Raw genomic sequence first — 15,480 nt, forward strand, 5'->3', positions numbered from 1 at the left:
AAAGTTTAGGATGGCAAAAAGGACTGGAGAAGTGCAGAGGGGAATACGTGGGTGGATGGAGCAACAAGGGGAAAGAGACTGGGGAAATAGAGGAGGGAGAGTAAGGGGAATGGGGGGATGGAATGAGAGGGGACAGGAGGGGAGTGGGGAAAGGGACAAGGGGGAGTGGAAATCACTGGTATGTGTAGCTCAGCATCTCGCCCTGGTCCTCTCTCCTGCATCGCTGGCCCACAGGGGGTATGGCCACATCGCTCAGCTCCTGTGCGGCTTTCTACAATGTCTTGAGGGGAGAAGAAGTGTTTCTCGCACTTCCAGCACTGGGAATGTCAAGTTGTCAGGCTCTGATGACCCCCAGCAGTGACACATGGTGACAATGCAAGGTCTCCCACTGGTACCAATTTTGATAAGCAGAATTGGAGCCCTCAAGTTGCCAGAGTAACCGCTGACGTGAGAGGAACCTCTCATGCTGCCTGTGAGACTTGAAACAGGTGGAAAAACTAAGCAGTCCTTGAAGACTGATGGAGCAACAGACTCATAAAAAAGAAGAAAGAAAGACACTACCATTCAGCACCTGCCTAAACTGGATAGATAGGACTGACGTGTGCAATTCTGTATGTACTGTGCAGTGTTTAAAATGGCAGCATGATTTTTAAAAGTATGTTTGCAGTGGAATCATAAATATTACCTCATACACTATAAATATGCCTCTACACACAAACAAATAATTACTGGCAGCAGAATACTACTGTCATCGGCGGGGGGAGGGAATAAAAATTAATGATTTTTAAAAGTAAGAACACCCCAGATTTTATTGAAATTCTATTTTTTTAAATAAACCTATTTAAAATTAAATTTGATGATATGACATGTTAAAACCTAAACTACTTATATTACAATAATTTAAAATAAATACAAAACCTAATATTAAGCGGTACGTTTGCTGCCAAGTTTTAAGGAAAGTTAAACCATTGAACAAGTGGAAGTCACTGTCCAATTGGGAGTTAAAAAAGCAGAAAAGCTTGTTTTCCTCTTCTAATATATAAATAAAAACTAGGTGCAAGAGGATGAGATCTACTAGTTCTAAAACCTTGAAGGACCTGGTAATCAGGAACAATCAGTTCAGTTAATCAACTACAGATAATACTCCTTTTGTTTAATAAATCAGCTAGTTTTAAATACAAAACATGTTTTGATAAACGTTGATAACCTTTTTTCCATGTATCCAGCACTTGAAAAGTAGTTTTATTTAATTAAAAATTTGTAAAATGCTCTTGTGCATTTTATTTAATCTGAATTTCCATCCAAATAGAATGTGACACAAATCACAAGTAAAAATTAATAATCATCTAGTAAATAAGGAATGTATCACTCACCTTTTTCTAAGCATCAAAAATGTAAAAATTGAGAATCTGAATAAATGTAAGTTAAGCTATATAATTACTTTAATAAATGTGTATAGTAACTTCCGGGTTAGCAAGAAACAGCACCACATTTGTGTAAAGGCTATGTTTAGTTACAAATAATATGATTTACTGGTTACCAACCAAGAAGAATCAACCTTTCTTTAGGAAAATAACTAAAAAAATATAAATGCAAAACACAATTAAAACTGATGAGTTAAATGAAGGTTTACTGCTTGCTGATTTAGCTCAGTGATTTAAACTGTTTTGATTTCAATTAGTCCACCCTGTCTGTCATCCTTACTGTTTAACTTTGAGAAGAGTGACTGCTACCCCCTAAGGTGCAAGGCATCTGCTCCTCACTTGTGATTCCATAAAAAACACACAGACTAGTGTTAAATGCCCTCCCATTCATTATAAGTTAGCCAAACTGTCTATATCCCACTGGTAAGTTTCACAGGAGTAAACACGTACCTATAGAATCTTGTGCATATTTACATTTAGGGTGTTATTTTTATCCAAGAATAATAATAAAAGGCATTAGCCCAGAACAATGAAAACTGAACCAATACTTCGGATTTTTTTAATTCAAAAAACTCCTATCCTTCAGCTTGTGAAGGAAAATGTGACGTCACAACAGATGTTGGTTATCCCTTAACTCGACTTGTCTCTGCAGAAGAAATGTACTGATGCCAGCTTTATAGGATTTATTTTTAAAAAACACCTGTCCCTTTTAGTAATACATTGTCATTGTATTTCTCGTCTGACCCTTTTAACCCATAACACAGAATTCTGCAATGCATGTGCCTCCACCACAATGTCATCAGCTGTATCCCGAGGGCAATTTCTGGTTAGCATTGTGAGGCTGCAGCCCCATTTCCAGCACGCAGCCTGATGGGAATTCTGCTGGTGTATTTCCATGCCAAAGCCTCAGACCACATCAACTTTCATTAAAGCTCAATGGCAAAGCAAAGAAGAAATATACACACTGTGAATGCACTTGCCTCTTTAAACAAATGCTCCTGCAATGATGTATGTTCTCTTGGAACAAATCAAATAAATACTGTATTCACCTCTACCTGCAAACCTGCAAACTCTAAAGCAATATGAGAAAAATCCCCTTTAAATCATTGAGAAGCACAGTGAAGCATTACCAGGAGCTCTAGGTTAACATGCTCCGCGTCTTTTACCCGCTAGTGGCAAGAGGCTGTCCTTCCAGACCTCTTACAAAGTCACAGTTCTCGTTAGCTAATTAAATTAAAATAAAACTCTACATTTGGTAATTTGTACTTGTACTTAAACAGAACTGTTTCAGCTTGACGGTTGCAGGGATGGGGACACACCACATTACTATATACAGTCAGTCTTCAAGCAAACATTGAACTCCAGCAACGAAGAGCCTGTATAAAAAAGCATGTTTGTTCCAGAACCAAACTTCACTGCTTGCCAGGAACAACATCTGAGTAATCCTTCAGTACTCCAGCCAAATGGTCATTGTGAGTCTTAAACCGCCGTTTCTTCTGAGAAGCAGGTTTCTTCCTCCTCTGAATAGGAGCCTAAAAGGAGAAGGGAACAGTACTCACAAGGCTGCCACCCAGGTGTACAAGGATCTGACATTCTTACAGAATCCAACATTATTCACTGAAGTCTGAAATGTTGCAGTAAAACAGTGCTCCGGTGGGGAAAGCAGCAGATTATTTCTAGAAATAAGTGACTGCACTTTCTCTCTCAACTTGTACAAAATGTTACTTGTTTTAAATATTTGCAGTGAGTACTGGGTGTACGGCATATTCCCCTCTGTTTTGAGCACCGTAGCAGAGTCAATATGCAAAATATACTGTACACTGCACAGAAAATATTACATATGCTCTATACATCAACACAATGTGTGGTCAGTGGCAATACTGATTATTTCCAACGAGTTTATATTTAACACCCCAGGGGACTGGTATGAACCTGTGGCAACAGCTATGTGGTGACAGGCACCAAAATATCGAGTGTGGAGATGAACAAAAACCAGGGACAAATTCTTTCTTCACTACCACATTAAAAATCATTCCATGGAAAGGTTGAGAGTCTGAGGTAGGACAGCAGAGCTGTAATACACTATATATGAATTAATGTCAAAAGTCTATTTTACGGTCAATGAGGCCTTTAAGGAGAGTTCATAGCTATGTTCTGATCTCCACACAAAAACACTGATATCTAATCCCCAGCCTTTGTGGTGGGGTTGACGACATGCTTTGTATCAATACTCAAGTTGGCTAGCTGGGAAAAAACCTTCTCCCCACCATTGTAACCGATTTCACCAACCCACAACTGGACAGTACAGTTTTTAGAAAAAGCAACTTGTAAAGCTGCAGTGACTTTTTACTGTTCCCCCTCCTCCTTGATGCCTTTTGGATTACACGAATCTAAACATGAACTCATAAAAGCTGCAAGAGGTCATAGTGCTATAGTGGAAATCTTTAGGTCCAGCCCCACATAAGCAAGAGTGAATATGCGCCATTCCATTTCACTGATTCTTTTCCATTGGAACGAATATCGTGGGAGCTCAGGAAAAGACCCATTTGAAAGGTTTGTGATTTATAACTCTTACTATTTTCTTTGGTCCAGCTTCCTGCATGGAAGAAATACCCTGTCGTTTCAGATACTCTTCTATTTTCTCCTCATCCATAGAATCCACAGGAATGCTCCTCCACAGCTTCTGAAATTCTAAAATGCCAAACAAAACACTCATTCCATAGTCTGGCGAATGATGCATAGGTAAAAAACCATTCCATTCATGGACAATATGAATATGCAAACCTCAACTGCCCAACACTCCTCCATATCATTCTATGACAACATAGATACCAGAAGTCTGATTGCAAACCACACTATCACAGAATGAGCACACAGCTAGCCACTCTGAAAATGCCAGCTGGATTTCTGAGAGAAAAGATGTTAAATTATTAAGGTCAGTTGAAACTGACATCTGTGCTGACTACACCCCAGAGCCTGGCTAGTGGGGAGCACTCTGCAGGCAACACAACATTTTAATATTAACTCAATAATGATTTTAGCCTTTTGCGTGGCACATATGCTGCTCTTTAGATCTTCAATGTGCTTTACAAACCTCAGTTCAAAATATCCTCATGACCCATTAACTCCAGCCAGAGACAGCAGCTTAATTTTCTGAGATTCGGCTGCCATCATCACAAGAGACTTGTCAGCCTCCTACTCTAATTTATTGAAGATTTGAGACATTTATTGCATCAATCTGCTGGATGATATTACCACTATAATATAAACAATGCCCTACAGTTAATGGATTTCTAAAGTCCTTCCTGTGTTAAAGAGAGAAAAGCTACCTAAGAACCGTGGAAGCAGGAAAAAAAGAACAGAGGAGCAAAGTCTTAATTGCAGCAGCTGTCATCCACACTGAAAACACTGTGCATCACTTCAAGTTTCATGGATTCTCTGGAATGCCTTATCCACGAAGCGACTGGTACAATCCCACCTCCCTTCATTCCATGGGCATTAAGTTAGATATACGCTGTCAGCAGGTTTTACTAACAAACCATAAATAAAACACAAGGCACACAATGCTGTGTAAGACTAGATTTTTTGAATTTCCACATACATTTAATATACAGTTGTCAAAACAACTGCAGCTCATATGTCCTCAAGAAGTTTTTTTACGCAGTATGGTTTAAAGCCCTGACGCTGGTAAACACCCACTGACATTACCTGCTTCAGACACACTGGCTCCATTAGCACTTACTTGGTTTAACTCCAGAACACAGTTGCTTTGGGAAAAAAAGGCTTATAGCACTTTATAAATTCAGTTACTGAAACATGAACATTTCTGTTAAAAGACTACATCACACGCTGCTCAGGATCAGTTTTCTTTCTTTTCCCCACCAATAAAAAAGGAACTACTTTAAGCTTTCCACAAAACGAAGATATGGAGTTTTAACAATACAAAATAACTGTTTCTGATCATGTCACCCGTGACGACTGGGCTGGTAGCATAATCAGCTTCATTTAAAGCAATCCTCCTTTTTGTCAGTGGGATGAAGAACCCCACCACAAATGGACTGGCTTTAACTTGAAAAAGTAAACTTTCACTCATTTCTTTCATGTATTTTTTTCAAAGCAGCAATCACTGTCATACTGGAGGCTGAAGCTGATGACTGTACTTATTACAGTCTTCACAAGAGGTACCTGCACCCCCCATCCCCCCAATTAATTAAAATTGAACTCCTCTCTCCCTTCTTTCCCAGACTGTAGGCGAGATCCAATGTCACTTATTTTTTGCAAGAATCACTTCCATAGTCTAGGTCCATCTCCTGGAAAGGGCCCTGTCTCCTATGTCTATGAGACTCTTCCACTGCTCGACACTGCTCCCACTACAGACTTCTAGGGGACACCACTGTTTACCCCTTTCCATTCTGAAAACTGACCCTTTACTCCTACCCTTTGTTTCGTATCTTTTAGCTGGTTATTGAGGACCTTCCCCCTTATCCCATGACTGCTTATTTTGCTTAAAAGCCTTTGCTGAGGGCCCTTGGTAAAGGCTTTCTGAAAGTCCAAGTATGCTATATCTGCTGGATCACCCTTCTTCACGTTTGTTGATCCCCCTCAAAGGATTGTAATAGATTGGTGAGACATGATTTCCCTTTACAAAAGCCATGTTAACTCTCCCGCAACAAATCTTGTTCATCTATATGTCTGACAACTCTGTTGAAACTAATTAGTTTCAATTAATTTGCCTGGTACTGAAGTTAGACTTAGCAACCTGTAATTGCAAGGATCACCTCTGGAGCATTTTTAAACAATTGGAGTCACATTAGCTATCCTCCAGTCATCTGGTACAGAAGCGGATTTAAGCGATAAGTTACATACCACACTTATTAGTTCTGTAATTTTATATTTGAGTTCCTACAGAACTCTTGGGTGAACACCATCTGGCCCTGACTTATTACTGCTTAATCTATCCATTTGTTCCAAACCCTCACTACTGACACCTCAGTGTGGGGACAGTTCCTCAGAAAACATGATCTCCTAATCCCCATAACTTAACCAGTGAGGATCACATGATGTCAGTAATGGGCACTCATTTCTGGAATTCATCAGAATTCTCAATACAAGCCTATTATGGCTGAGAATCCTACCTTTTTTAGAACATGAGGTAAGATGAGTCTCTGGATGTTTCCTGTTCGCCTGACAACTGGTACCTTGGCTAGTTGGTACCAGAAACTGGTATCATCAGGAAAGTGGCGCGGAATGATGTGAACAGGAAAGCAAAGTACTACTCTATAATTTGTGATAAACAATTTCCTCAAAGCACTTATTTCAATGATGTCCATATTCTAAGGTGATAGGCAATTAAGAAATGCATGTAATAAGTATATAGAATAAATTCCAGTTAAATACACGGAGAGCTTGGTTGTGGTATGCTATATTGCTTTTCGAGGCTATTCAGTACATGGTTGCATACATGTGGATCAACTGCTTTTATCATTTATGTGATACACACCCACACAGTCTATAGTCAAAATATTAAAACGTTTACATGAAAATGTAATATTATTTCTACAGTGCTTTATAATGAATACAAATCAGTTGTCTCCTTATTAGAGCTCACGTTGCATAGACAAGAGTACAAGTACACAGCCTACTAACGGTTGTGCCCAACGATGGATTCTGGGGTATAAGGGTGCCAGGGAGAGGAGGAACAGTTAATCTTTTCAAGAACAAAGTAAAAAATTAACACTGGAAAATAGACAACTTCTGATGTTCCAAAAATCGAAACAAAAAGTTGGTACCTATGGTTCATTTCTAACCATGATATTTCATGTCTTTATTTTTTTATACCCTGGTTATAACTTCATCCCCATCTTTGTAAAGCAGATGACCAACAAGAATATAAAATCAATTAGGAGTCAACCGTAAAACAAAAATGGACATTGCATGCAAATAGATAACAAATAAATGAATCTGCTTTTGCAGACCGGTTATGTAATATCCTGCAACTCCTTTTAAAACAACATTGCTTTAGAAAGCAAATTGCATACAGAGCTATTGTTCGAACTGGATATTTTCATCAGGCTGCATTTTTTCGTGTTTGTTTGCAGATGGACATTTGCACCAAAGCATCTCAGAATTATCTTGGAACTATTTAGGACAGTCAGCGTTCACAAGCATGCATTCTACTGCAAATAGCAGACACTAATGGATTTGTTTAGTTCTGAACTTACATGAGTAAAGCAGAGAATGAGTACACAGCTATCATCCTTCTCTAGGCCCATATACGCTAACAATTTGGATTTAGGGTGTCACCAAATGGATACAAGAAATATATTCATCGTCTAGTCAGGGAACAAGGAATCAATACACTGCCAGAAATTAAACTAAACACAACCAGACCTGAAAAAAGAAAGCCATGCTGTTTTACTGGTATAGAACCATCTTGCTCCCCAACTTTGCAACTTAGCTACCAGCTAACAACTGGAAACTGTGAGAGCAGAGTCAGATCTCAGGTGTTCTGGTTCTTGTAAAATTCAGGTTAAAATTGGCAAAACCTGAATAACTAGGTTTTTTAAAATCTGGAAATTTTTCAGAGGTTTTCAATAGTAAAAACAAAAATGAAGGGCCCTACCAATCCCACATGTATTTGCATTTTGAAACATATCAGCACTTTCAGTCTTGATAGAAACCTCTTCACAACTATTTAAGAAGAAAATCCCCCAAAGTACTAAAATCAATACCACCAACACTACACTCAAATGTGAAAGGATGTTATACAGGGGCAGCAATTTCTTAAATGTATTCAATTTCTTTAATAAGTGTATGACTATACTAGCATTTCAGCATTCATCCAGTCCATTGAGACCTGAGATCAAAGGAGAAGTGCTTTAACACCCTCCGCAAAAATGCAAATACTTAGCTTAGCTGCCTGCAGTGCCTGAAATGTGGCATTACTTTTAGAAACCTTTTTTTCCATATTTTAGAAAGAATTGATTAATTACCCAGGAAATTAAAAAGGAACATGTGCCGTCTCAACCTTCTCTGGTTAATCACATTCCCCGTTTTATGAAGGTCATTCCATAATACAAATTGCCCCAGGGTGGTACAGTGAAGAGGGTAATTTAGGTAAGAATTCTGCACCATCCCAAAACTGCAATAATTCACTAGTTTATCCAAACCACTAGGGAAAGTGATGTAGAAAAGCTTGTTCAAAACGTATTTGAAATCCTTCACTTCTATGGATGGTCTCTAACAAGCCATTGAGAACACAATGTCGATTCAAAATTGTAGAACATCCTTCTGTACAACGGTGCATCCAGGAGCACTGAGTCCACATTCCAGGATAAACTATTCAACAATAAACTATTCAAAAAGTTAATCACCTGCTAGCTCAGGCTGAGTATGCCAACATTTCAGGGTTCGGTTTGGTTTTTTGTTTATAACATCAAAGCTACTTACATGTAGATAAGTAGCTGGAATATGATGGTAAGCAGAGTGAAACCTGTCTTAAACCACCACGTATGCAAACAATTTTTGTTGATCCTTTAACAGATGTGGCTTTCCTAACACGGAGAAGAATTGTAGTCAATACACTTGAGGATACTTTGGGGCAGTCTCAGGCCAAGAGATTGCCCCAGGAAGAAGCACTCTCTTGTTCTGGTTTCACAGCATGATTGGCTAATAAGCGCTACTTGAATTAAAATGTCAGTTTGGTGATTTAAAAAAAATTATATTGCATAGATGGATCATAAAAGTCATAGATCAGACACTGTTCAGCCTCCCTCCCAGCCAGCCTAGAGTGGAGGGCAGGACAGACATGCCCTTTTCGTAGGAATGAAAATATGGGGTTATGCTGCCACCTGTGGATCAAACTTTGTACTACAACTTTATATAATCATAATTTCAGTACTGGTCCATTTATCATACATTTTTAACGCCTAATTGTCAGACATCATCACGGGATCTCAGTTAGTTTTAAACTATCTTCCCCCTAGCAGTTAAACAGCTTTTCTCAGGAAACATTACCACCACCCATTGGGAGGGTCAAGTGACCTAAAAAGGGGAATAACTGATCTTAGTAAAAAGTTTCTTTTGCAGAAAACTGCTCAGCCCATACATTTTTTAAAATGGTGTCCTCTGCTATATATCACTGTGAAGCATGGCCATGCCTTTGCTCTAGCCCAACGTACCAAATGTCTGGAACTTCTCTGTGGTGGAAAGAAGCGTTCAAGGTATTTAGAGCATAAGTAAAAGATTAGAAGGTTTTCTTTTTAGCAGCACCACGGTCACATCCAGCACAGGTTTAACAGTATTTCCAGCCCACCAGATGGAGAAAAGGAGAATTCTTCCAGGGGAACTGTATCCATTCCAATCAATTCTCCTTGAAACCAAGCCTCGTTTCCCTCACTCCCTTCTTAGGCAAGGAGCAACAGGCTCAGTTTAATACATGCATAGTTCTGTACACGTGGATAGGGTATAGGCCTGAGTGGGTGGAGGGAGTCACTCCCAAGTCTTTTCTCTAATTTCACAAATTCTAGCCCTCAAGCCCTCTACACGCATGAGTACAAGAATGAGATTCACAGAATTTAAGGCCAGAAGGGATCGTTAGTAAGGCTACAATTTAGTCACAGGGGTTGCGAAAGTCACAGAATCCATGACTTCCAGTGACCTCCATGACTTCAGCCTGCAGCAGATGGGAGTACCCCACTGCTCCTGACCGTCATAGGCAACAGGGGGACCCCCAGAGCTGCGGGTGGCAGGAGTACCCCGCAGCCCCCAGCTCCTGCAGGCGGCGGGGTCCCCTGCAGCTCCCAACCATGGATGGTCGGGGATCTTCAAGCTCCAACATCCAAATCCGCAGTGGGGGCCCTCAGAACTCCTACCACGTGCACAGCTGCCCCACTGCAGGCCATGTGGGGACCTGCAGATCCTCATTTTGTTACAGATATTTTTAATAAAAGTCACGGGCAGGTCATGGCTTCCATGAATTTTTCTTTATTGCCTGTGACCTGTCTATGACTTTTACTAAAAATATCTGTGACAAAAGCTTAGCCTTAATCAATAGATTATCTAGTCTGACCACCTGTATAATACAGGCCAGGGCAGAAAGTTTCACTGTTACTCCTGTAGTGAGCCCAGTAACTTGTGTTTGGCTAACGCACATCTTCTAGAAAGCCACTGAGTCTTGATTGCAAAAAAATCAAGAGACCACTGGGGTGGCTTGTTCTAATGGCTAATCACTGTTAAAATTTGTGCCTTGTGTCCAATTTGAATTTGTTCGGCTTGAATTTCTAGCTATCGGTTCTTGCTTTGTCTCTCTCTGCTAGATTAAAGAGCTATTTAGTACTCGATATTTTCTCCCAGGGAAGGTCACTTCACTGTAATTAAGTCACCTCTCAAGCTTGATAAACCAAACAAACTGAATTTTTCAAGTATCTCACTATGAGGCATTTTCTCCAGCCCTTGAATCATTTTTACTTTCTTCTCTGCACCCTTGCCAACTTTTCAACACCCCTTTTAAATGTGGACAATGTAAGCAATATTGGTCTCATCAACGCCTTATACAGAGGTTAAATCAGCTCCCTCCTCCTACTCATGGTCCCTTCTGCTTATATGTCCAAGGATCACATTAGCCCTTTTTGCCACAGCATGGCACTCTGAACTCATGTTGAGTTGCTTATCCACTATAATCATTTTCAGAGTCACTGCTTTCTAGGATACTGTCTCCTATTCCATAGGTAAGGCTTGAATTCCTTGATCCTAGATGTATAACTCTGCATTAAAATGCATTTAGTTTGAATGGGCCCAGCTTACTAAGCCTTCCAAATCACTCCATATTGACTGTCCTGCAGTGTTCCCTCTGATTTTTTCCACTCATGTGTGGAATGAATTTTGTTATGTGCACCAATATGGAGGTGATGTGACATGACCCCGTCACATAACGAAATTCAGGTGGTGGGGGTGGGGCCGAGGGGTTCGAAGTCTGGAAGGGAGCTCAGGGCTGGGGCAGAGGGCTTGGGTGCGAGGGATCCGGCTGGGAGTGTGGGCTTCGGGGTGGGGCCAGGGGATGAGGGGCTCAGGGCTGGGGCAGAGGGCTGGAGTGCGGGGCGGAGGGTGTGTGGGCTCTGGCTGGGGGTGCGGGCTCTGCGGTGGGGCTGGGTTGAGGGGCTAAGGGCTGGGGTGGAGGGCTCTGACTAGGGGTGTGGGATCTGGGGTGAGGCCAGGGATGAGGGGCTCAGGGCTGGGGCAGAGGGTTGGAGGGGTGAGGGCTCTGGGCTGGGGTGGAAGGTTTGGGTGCAGGGGGGGTGAGGGGTCTGGCAGGGGGAGCAGGCTCTGGGGTGGGGCCAGGGATGAGGGGTTCAAGGCTGGGGCAGAGGGTTTGGGTTTTTACGTTGGGGTCCCTAGTGTAAATGGGCTGCTGGGGTTTTCAGCACTGGGTCACACAGACAACATCTTTTGAAGAGGATTAGATGGCATGGTGCTCATTTTCAATTAGTGAACCATCTGCTCTAAGGTTTCCAACATTGCAACTAATGGTGGAGCTGAACAGTGCTAGCAATGGTGGGAAAAGAATTCCCTGTGGTAGACAAGGCTGAAAGGCCTGTATCTTTGCCTACCAGGCATAGTTTGGGTCGAAAATTTAAAGATAAAAAAAGGAAAACATGGAACTTAAATCTCAGACTCACTCACCAAAAGTTGGAGAGAGCTACAATTTTCTTATGTCTTAGGTGATGCAACTTCTTAAATCTCTTCCCAGAATAAAGCTATTGCTGAAAGTGTAAATGTACCCTGCAAGGAATCAATCTATAATATGCATTTTCACTTGCTGCATTCTCTTAAAATATCAATGAATGGCTCACTATACATTTACTCAACATATTTAACTTTTATTTATTGCTTTAATGGTCCTGTGAATAAATTAAATTCAAAGTTCAGTGTAAAACTGTTTTCATTTCTTCTAACTTAAGATGCTATCTTAGTCACTATTGTACTACATGCATAGCTCCTCTGAAGATAAATTTTCAACATAATTTAATTAATCTTCATCATCTGATGCAAATCTGACATGTAACTGTTTCTCCTGCTGTACCAGAAGAGACCTGAAGTTGCCAAGAGTAGAACAAATGCTATTTTGGCAATTGCTGCACGCACTGTTGTTGCAGCTGTGATGGTCCCAGGATATTAGAGGACAAGGTGGGTGAATTTCTGTTGGAGAGACACACAAGCTATCGAGCTTGCACAGAGCTCTGCTTCGTTATGGCAAGTACATCATCTGAAAGTACGCCTCTGCAAAGCCTCACCCCCCCTGCACCCAAACTTTGTGTGAACACCTTAGCATACAGTCTGTAATTACATGATCACACAGGACGCTGCCTCATTCAGTGCACAGAATGGAGACACACTTAGCCACTGGCTTTCACAGCTATTTGCCAGACAGCATAGGAATCCTCAGGAATCCTGGGTTCAATTCTGTATTCTGGAGAGGACTGTGCTCTAGCAGTTACTGTCCCTTCTGATCTCGGAGTCCCCCACCCCATCCCTCTTCCCTTATTCTGTCCCCCGCCCTCTGCTCTTCATGCCCAGCTCCTACCCCCCATTGCACAACTCTTGACTCTGCCCTCTCCTGCCTGTTTTCCCCGCTCCCTCTGCTCATACCCATGTCCCTAGGCCGTGGTTCCCCATTCCACTCTCCTAACAAGATCCATACTTTGGGGCTCATACGCTGCCCTGTTCTGTTCCATTTGTGCCTATCAGGTGGTGAAAAAGGAGCAGAAGCCATCCACAAGATTTTTGCTGAGGATTACAGAGTAAGTTACTATTTTCATATAAGAGTTCACTAGTATAGTATTATTATTATTTATTTGCATTACTGTAATGCATATGAGCCCCAGTCCTGGACCTGAACCCCATTTGTGCAAGGTGCTGTACAAGCCCAAAACAAAAAGACAGTCCCTATCCCAAAGAGCTTATATTCTAAGTATTCGACCTCTTCCATACAGTGATCCTGTGTGTCCACAGAAAAGCTCTGGGACCCTCCTCTCATCTGGCTGTAAGGAAAGAAGGATGGATGTGACCCTCCTGAAAACTGAGATTTGCTATCCAAGGCTGTGAGCCCACCTCATCATCTATTAGGTCAACTGATTTAACAAAACATGCAATTTGAGATAGACTGGGATTTATTTAGCATTTTGATTAATCGAGGTGTTTTAAGAGACCATAATACCTAAAAATTACTTATGTACAGGTGCTTAAAAAAAAAACAAATGAAATATACATGCAGATCAATTACAAGTAGAAAAGTTATAAAGAACACACCTACCTTCATCTACTGTAAACTGACAGCTCTTGTCGTTGTAGAAAAGGATTTTTTTCTTATCAGGACGAGTAATAAAGGTGATCTGGTCCCCTAAAGCCTCAAATGCAAAATGAAAAAAAGAAGTCAAAATACGAGTGTGTATTTCTGGTATTTCCATTTATAAAATGAACATAGTCCAATTTTCTGCTGTGTAAGTTAGCTAAGGAGCAGGGAAAAACCTTTAACATTATGTCTCGTAAGATGAACTCTTACTTTGCAGTGAAATATCAGTTTTGAAGGATTATTGTGGCATTAGATTGGCTTCAAAATATGCTTCTGTACCACTCTATCAAAATGTGCCAGGGTATTGAATGATGAGTACATTCCTCAGGAGTAAGCCGAGCATCATGGGTGCCTGGCAGAAAAAGGAGACTGAGATACCAATATGATTTTATTGGTCTCTATAAGATCTAGAGCTTAAGATTAAGCAGATCCATGTCTTATGGCTGATATTAAAACTAACAGAACTCAATTACAGAGTAGAACTGAGTACAAGCTTGGTGTGCTTACACGGGTGTCTTTTGATAAAAATAATACATCAGATAAAGTACTAAGAAACTGTATAAGACAATGTAACTATCTCATTCCCAGAAATTAAAAACAAACGTAGGAACTTTTAAAAGATTCAGTCCTGAGAAGGAAAGAATATCGCAACTTTTCACCCATGGTTCTGCAAGGGATGGTGACCTTCAAACCATTCCCCATCTCAACAGAGTGACCTTCCCCAAACTAATCCCAAGGTGAGACAGCTTTGGGTTTATGCATCACTTTGGAAAACTGTGGCTGGCAGCACGGAGGCAGGGCAGGTAGAGCCATTACTCCTCTTTCATACAGTAGAAAATACCACATTGTCTATCTCTCAGCTAGGGTGTATAAATTACATCCTTGCCTTCTGCTCCAAAGATTGTTGCCCCTTGGATGAATTTGACAACTACTATCCTAATGCACTTCAAACGCTAATGCAAATTTATTCGCTAATCTATTCTCTGCCAGACAAAAATGGCTTATGTCCAAACTAACAATACATGACTTCATGGATTTTATTAAGCATCTCCAAAGCACTGATTTTTTTCATTGCCTTAGTGTGTTTCACTTGGTAGAATTCCATATTCCCTATCTGACACTACAAAAGTTCTCTGATTGAATCAAATGGTTCCATTTAATTATAGCCATGAGAAGAATGGGATTCTGAGAGCATTTGCCAGGATGGATTTTTGCCACATACAAAGAAGCCATATAGGGAAGCTCAACAATATTTTCCCATATCCTCATTGCTCTTCAACCTGTCAAATGCTCACTGGTATATGGGATGCAAACATGTGAGACCATGAATGAGGGTGAGGAGGATATGCCAACGTGTAGGACAGTTCAAAGGATGAAGATGACGATATAAGTGGAAATGACATTGTGACGGGTTCCCCCCAGGGTGCCACTTGGAACTAGGGTACCACTGAGTCCGTCTGAGCCACCAGCCTGGGCTCCCTCTCTCACTGTGGTGCTGCGATAAGCTGCCACGCTCTCCAAGCCTGCTCTTTCACCAGCATACGCACAGGTAGGGACACACCCAGCTGAGCTTCACAGATGCTGAGATCAGCTCTGCATGGGAAGGCTCAGCTAAGACACCTCCAGTTGCTAAGTCACGTACGCCTCCTCTGGAGTGTAAACCCAAAATTATACCGTCTTGTGCTGCACAGGGAACTGTACAGCGAA

General features: G+C 41.1%; 1 protein-coding gene across 2 annotated transcripts in view; it reads right to left on the reverse strand.

The window, feature by feature from the left end:
* Positions 1 to 1,132: 1,132 nt before the first annotated feature.
* GTF2E2 (general transcription factor IIE subunit 2) overlaps positions 1,133 to 15,480 on the reverse strand; it is a 52,147-nt gene continuing 37,799 nt past the window's right edge. For both annotated transcript variants that reach the window (XM_030565275.1, XM_030565276.1), the window contains exons 6-8: positions 13,735 to 13,828; positions 4,000 to 4,115; positions 1,133 to 2,956 (exon numbers count right to left, since the gene is read on the reverse strand). In XM_030565275.1, the coding sequence (XP_030421135.1) occupies positions 2,837 to 2,956; positions 4,000 to 4,115; positions 13,735 to 13,828 (330 nt within the window). In that variant the 3' untranslated portion in view covers positions 1,133 to 2,836. The remainder of the gene's footprint in view (positions 2,957 to 3,999; positions 4,116 to 13,734; positions 13,829 to 15,480) is intronic.

This window comes from Gopherus evgoodei, chromosome 5 (genome assembly GCF_007399415.2).
Source record: "Gopherus evgoodei ecotype Sinaloan lineage chromosome 5, rGopEvg1_v1.p, whole genome shotgun sequence".
NCBI classification, from domain to species: Eukaryota; Metazoa; Chordata; order Testudines; family Testudinidae; genus Gopherus; species Gopherus evgoodei.